Source organism: Anas acuta, chromosome 1 (assembly GCF_963932015.1).
Source record: "Anas acuta chromosome 1, bAnaAcu1.1, whole genome shotgun sequence".
Lineage (NCBI taxonomy): Eukaryota > Metazoa > Chordata > Aves > Anseriformes > Anatidae > Anas > Anas acuta.
In genome coordinates, this window is record NC_088979.1 from 82,944,537 (window position 1) to 82,950,734 (window position 6,198).

The 6,198-nt window shown below is 37.7% G+C and overlaps 1 protein-coding gene across 1 annotated transcript in view; it reads left to right on the top strand.

The window, feature by feature from the left end:
* LOC137858326 (amine oxidase [flavin-containing] B-like) overlaps positions 1 to 5,583 on the top strand; it is a 49,429-nt gene extending 43,846 nt beyond the window's left edge. Inside the window, exons 11-15 of the mRNA XM_068685865.1 lie at positions 649 to 706; positions 1,687 to 1,784; positions 2,960 to 3,071; positions 4,640 to 4,702; positions 5,113 to 5,583. Of these exons, the coding sequence (XP_068541966.1) occupies positions 649 to 706; positions 1,687 to 1,784; positions 2,960 to 3,071; positions 4,640 to 4,702; positions 5,113 to 5,268 (487 nt within the window). The 3' untranslated portion in view covers positions 5,269 to 5,583. The remainder of the gene's footprint in view (positions 1 to 648; positions 707 to 1,686; positions 1,785 to 2,959; positions 3,072 to 4,639; positions 4,703 to 5,112) is intronic.
* Positions 5,584 to 6,198: the final 615 nt, after the last annotated feature.

A 6,198-nucleotide genomic window follows, 5' to 3' on the forward strand; every position in this document is an offset into this window, starting at 1 on the left:
ATTTCATCTTGATCTTCTATTTGGGAATTGGTGTGGTACAACTAGCAGTAAGACCCAAAAGCTTGTAGGAATGAACTTCATTGCACTTGGGGCTTACTACAGCATGAAGTATATTCACGGATTTATAGACTCATAAACTAAAACAGGAGGAGATTTTATAGATACAGAAATAAAGTACTGATTCTCTGAGCCTCAGGCTACCAATACCTGCATCTTTGTAGGAACAAATTATAATTTAGACTATGTGCCAAGACCAAAAAAAAAGTGCGACGTCTTCCTTATTTTCCTGACAGCTTAGAGAATCTTTGTGCAGTATATGAACTTGGTCTGCTAGAGATGTCTTAAAGGAACTGCTTAAAAAGGAGATGTCTTAAAGTAACTGCTTAAAAAGGAGATGTCTTAAAGGAACAGCATAACTGCTGGTGAAACTGGCACTTACGCATCACAGAAGTTTGACTGAAAGATCTCTGAAGTCATCTGCTCCAGAGTCTGAACAATTAGATCAAAAACAATTAGATCCAGCTCCTCAAGAGCTGGAACCTCAAGTTTGAGCAGATACTAATGCTTGTTCTCTTGAAACTGGAACATTAGAGGCAGTGTATTTTCTCTTTCCTTACACATAGGTCTTCTGTTGCTTTTCTCTTGCAGGAAAACGAGGCTGTGTGAGCTCTATGCAAAGGTTCTGGGATCAGAGGAAGCTTTACATGTAAGCACACAGTCTAAATCATGGTGTCTCTCATCAGTTGTGTTACAGAGGCAAAGGGGAGAAAGAAACTGGAATGCAGAAGTGCTCTAGCACAGCGCTATGTAGCATTTTGCTACAGAAGTATGTGCTCCTCTGGAGTGGAGAGAACGTTACAGCAAGCCTTGCTTTGTATTTGACAGTGAAGATAAGAACGAGCTTATGAACCAGTTAAAAAGGCAAATCTGTCCTCATTCTCTGCCTTGATGAGGGTGGCGTTCATTATGGTTACCACCATAAATCTCAACTGTTTCAAAATTCTCTCATAGTCCATATTGAGCATAATGTTTCTTCTGTCCTAGCAGTTGCTAAGATCCATTGCTGCATCTGTTTTTCTTTTTGACTTTCCCTTGTCTTCTCTTCCCTGTAATGGTAAATAACTGATAGGATTTGTGTGAACTCACACTTAGATTGTGTGATCAAAGCCCTATATCCTTTAAGGGAAATTCTATGTGAGTTAAATGTTGTAGACACCAATCTCAAGATTGCATCATTTTAAACACAATGATGATTGTACACAGAGCCATGCAAGCACCACGTCACATTTTCAACAGTATGTGTTTGTATCCTGTGCGTATATTACAAGTATTACACCTGTTTACAGCAGAGGTTAATTTTTCTTTGCATGGCCCAAAGCATAAATTTGTGCTCAAAGTGTAAATTTACGTTGACAGATTAAGAGGATTATGTTCTACAGTGCCCAGATTAGCTTTAAAATAAATAAATAAATAAATAACAACTCCAGCTAGCAGTGTCTAAAATTAAGGTTTATTTTATTGTTTCCGATCCGTGCTGCATTAAGAGACTTGTTAAATGTGCTCATTATGTCAGGCATTGTCATGCAACAAATCATAAACCGTTCTTCACTGCTGTCTCCTCAGTTCTTTTATTAGCTTCCTCAGGACTTTGTCCTTTCCTTGAGTGAATTAATGTCTGTTTTACAGCCAGTACATTATGAAGAGAAGAACTGGTGTGAAGAGCAGTATTCTGGAGGATGCTACACAGCCTACTTCCCACCAGGCATAATGACTCAGTATGGAAGGTACGGTGTCTATTTATAGTGGACTTCAGAGTAGCAAGATAAAACCAAGTTAATAAATAATCTCAGAAAGGGTCATAAATCCTCTGTCATTCTGTTGGCTTTATACCTTTGAGATTGCTAGAGAATATTTTAAACAGATATTATAACCTTCCACTTGTCTCGGTTGGGCTTTATGATGGATGAGTACAGTATCATTAGGGTTCTTTTTTTTTTTTTTTTTTTTTTTTCTTTTTTTTCTTTTTTTTTTTTTTTCCTTTTTGTTATTTCATGAATACAACTTAGTAGGCTTTTGGAAAGGAACTGGGAAGTTTTCACAATCTGTTTACAAAACAACCTTTGTGTATTTGAGATCAGTGTTACCATTTCCAGCACATCTTTAACTGGTGTTTTGTAAATACTGGTGGAGAGTTAATTCCTGTCAACATTGACAGTCAAGTGATTTCTTTGGGCTGTACAGCAATCAGTGTGCCATTGTTTACAGTCCTCTCAGGCATAAATTTTTGCATGGAAATAAGATTTACCAAGAAGAAAAAGACTTACTGTTCAGACAAGTGATTGGGTTTCAGATATGTATTTTGTAATGCCTACTTGAAATACAAGTTTTCACAATTCAAAACGAATTTAGATCAATAAAACTGTTGTAATGAAGAATATATGGAGGCCTTAGTTTTTAAGGTAATTTTAATGACACTAATTGTGAATGCTCAAAAAAAAAGCTTTTTTTTTTTTTTTTTGGTTGTTGCTTAGATATTATGGGTATATGTTTTAGAATATTTTTACATTTAGAATGTATATATTTAGAATGCTTCACTTCAAAGTGTGAAGAACGAGTAATACCCAGCACGGGTATTTAAGACACTGGCTAAAGTCTTGAGATATAAAAAGTCTCCTCTCAGACTAATTGTCTTTTACACCTACATGAACATTAAATTCACATCCAGAAATAGCACTGCAAGAAGTGCAGTGTAAACGTTTAGAAAATACCAACACTGTTGCATTTACTGTAAGAAATGCAATGCAATGCAGACAGCCTTCCTATCCATCTCAACTCATCCAAAGTTAATATCTTTAAGTACCCATTGTTATTTTAAAAACTTCTATTCCAGTGTTCACCTAAGGATTTAATTTTCTTTCCTGATATGGCTGACATGACTTATTGCTTCTTCCCCCTTAAGGATTCTTCGGCAGCCCGTTGGCAGGATCTACTTTGCTGGCACAGAGACAGCCACAGAGTGGAGCGGATACATGGAGGGGGCCATACAGGCTGGAGAAAGAGCAGCCAGAGAGGTACAGGCGCAAACCCAAAGCAGGCAACACTGTCAAATATCTGATGGAAAATGAAAGATCTTCTGGTTGGAGGCAAAATGAGACTTTAGTGTTGACATCTTCAGGCATTCTGGAAAAGGGTGAAGGGTGAATAACCCTTAGACTTGGAGTGCTTAGGAGGAACTCTGTCCATTTGATCAAACTCCATTCTATCTCCAGCAACAAAATCCTTTATTCTTCTTTAACAGAAATCCAAGATTCTCATCTAGTTATCATTCCCTCAGATGGGCACTTCATGTTATTCATCATACTGAGAGATCACGGCTGTTAGCCTCACTGGGAACAGCTCAGTTCTGCAGGTTTGCAGACCAAGCCAGTCCCTTCCTCAACTGTTTACAACATCGGCATTTATGTAGTGATATACGATTGATATAACCTTACATATAGTCATTAAGCCAGAATTTTAATACTTCACTTCTTAAAAAAAGCCAATTCCTCAAATATTTTAATGAACATTAGGTGTGTAGAGCAGCAAAAGGAATTTCATCTTTGTTTTATGAGGTGAAGGGGACCTTATGGCTAAAAACTACCGTCAAGACAGGGATCATCTGTCCCTAAACTGTCCCATTTTTGAAGGTTATACCTGTTCTTGGAAAAAAATGTTCTTGAAAATCTCCAGAGGTAGTGCTTTATGACCTCTCTGATATAAGAATATACACTGCAGCACAATCTCCATGGATGTCACGAGGGAATTTGGCAAGTGAGCTTGACTGGTAAAAATACGTTATCTTTCTTTCCCTCATTTGCTAGTGGAGGGAAAATATGTGTAAAATCCAGTACTGGGGTGTTTCTCAATTTCTTTTATTGAAAAGTTGATAATTGTTCCTGAATCTTGTCTAAAATAAAAGCCCGTTGCAAAAGATGGCAGATCTTTTTAAATCTTCAAGTGGAATAGGAAAAACTTTTATATCACCACCTCTGTTTCATTTTACTATAGAAGTTCATCTTTCTGTCTTTCATTACTGTCATTTCAGATAATTTGCTTTCCCACTCATCTCTGGTATGCTTGATACTATGAATGGTCAGTTTTCCATTGTGAAGGTTTCCTTTTTAATCTTGCTTTTCTCTGGCTGAAAGTGGTGGTCTGTCATTACTCACAGGATTCTACATCCTACATCATGGTAAAACTTGCAAAACAAACCACTCCTGGCTATACTGGTTGCTCTTGTAGTAGCAGGTTTATGCTCACCTCGCTTTGCCATGAGTGGATACTTAACTCTTAGTTGTATTCATATTACCCTATTCACATGAGACTAGTCAAATTCTGGTATCACAGAGAACAATAAAACATAGAGAGCTTTTTCTGTTACTGTTTCTATTTTCTTCTAGGAGCAGTGTCTTAATAAGTATCAAGTCTCCCTGGAAATGTGTTGTACAAAGATTGCATTTTCTTTAAAGTTTGAATACAGAAAGATTTATATGCTGAAGTGTTATCTTAATCATGCTATTTTAAAACAAAAATTGAAAACAAGGCCTTTTCCCTTTCAAAAAATGAGGGGTGCTTACTAGAAAATTTTATTTATTTTCAGATACTGTTTGCTATGAGGAAAATCCCAGAAAGTGAAATATGGAAGCCAGAACCTGAATCAATTGTAAGTTTTTCTGTTAAGTGGATTACTCTTTTCTGTGGTGTTGTCGATGAGTTAAATTTATTTATTTATTTATTTATTTTAAATTATTTAAATTACAATAATATTTTTCTTACTTAGCAAAACTATCCATCCCTAAACAAACAGGAACATAACAGAAACTAAGAGAGGGCACCCTTGTGAAGGCTCTGTAACATGGGATTAGAAAGAATTGCACTTTTAAACTAGGCTATGAATCCTTTTCATGTATCTCTTCCTATTCCTCTTAACTGAGTAGAAAACTTTGATGCCCTGTACTTCTTGGTAACATGAACTGCTTCAACCCAGTTCTTTCTCTGCTCAAGAATCTTTTGATTAACATTCTGCCTCTCACTGTGGAGATGTTATGATGGTAATGCATGCTCTCTCCACAGGATGTTCCAGCTTTGCCCATCACTACAACCTTTTGGGAGAGGAACTTGCCATCTGTGCCAGGACTGCTAAAGCTGATTGGATTTTCCACTGTATTCACCTCTGTGGCTGTGGCAGGGTTATTTGCCTACAAAAAAGGACTTCTGGTTCGAAACTGAAAAAGGTGCCAACACAAAGCCTCACAGTTTTGTTTTTGTCAGAGGTTTTTTTGGCATGTACTTCCCTATCTCCAAAAACAGATCAGGACTGGGGAAGAGGAGAAAAGAGTAGAGAGAAGACACTAGAGTGGAGAGATAAATGGAGATCCATATTCAAAGGATTCGTATCCTTTGAATCCAGGCCTCCTTCTATCAGTAACTTTTTTTGTTGTTGTATTTCTAGGAAACCCTGCCAAGAATTATCACCTTGAGATTTTTATCCAGATTTCAGAACACAGGTGACAAAATGCCTCAATAAAGCCTGTTCTGATGAGTTTTCCAGTGTTTTTTACACTTCTGAACCAGGCCCCGAACTCTAAGTCTTCTTAGTACTTCATACCTATCTGGAAACAAAGCATTTCTGCCCTAATGTGTGACTGAGAAAAGAAATTTAACTTAAAGTGTAATTGATTAGTTCATGCAAATTTCTGCTAAAGACCTTTTTAATGATTTTTTTTTTCCTCTCCCAGATGTCCAGAGCCCAGGCAGCACTTTAAGAACAAGTCAGGCTACCACCTGAAATGGCCATAGGTTGTTAGTATTTCCAATGGCATATTTGTCATTGCAAGTCACATCTGTCATTTGTCAGTGAGTTAAAAGACAATATTTTTACTGCCTCTGACAAAGGAGTTGCAATTCAGGCTCCCTGGCTATGTTCACACTGCCTGGAATGGCAGACCTCATATGTCTGAGCTCGTTCCTGTGAGGGTTCAGGTCTTCTCTGCCAGCAGGCTACAGAGGACAGCCAGTGTGTAGAGCAGCATGGCTGGCCAGGCTGTTGGGCCTGAGTGTGAACTGGGAACTTTGTGTAAATGTGATGATACAGACAAAGCCTTCTGAACTTTTGTCATCTTCTCTGACATCTCTTTGCCTCCAGGGCTCACCTTTAGA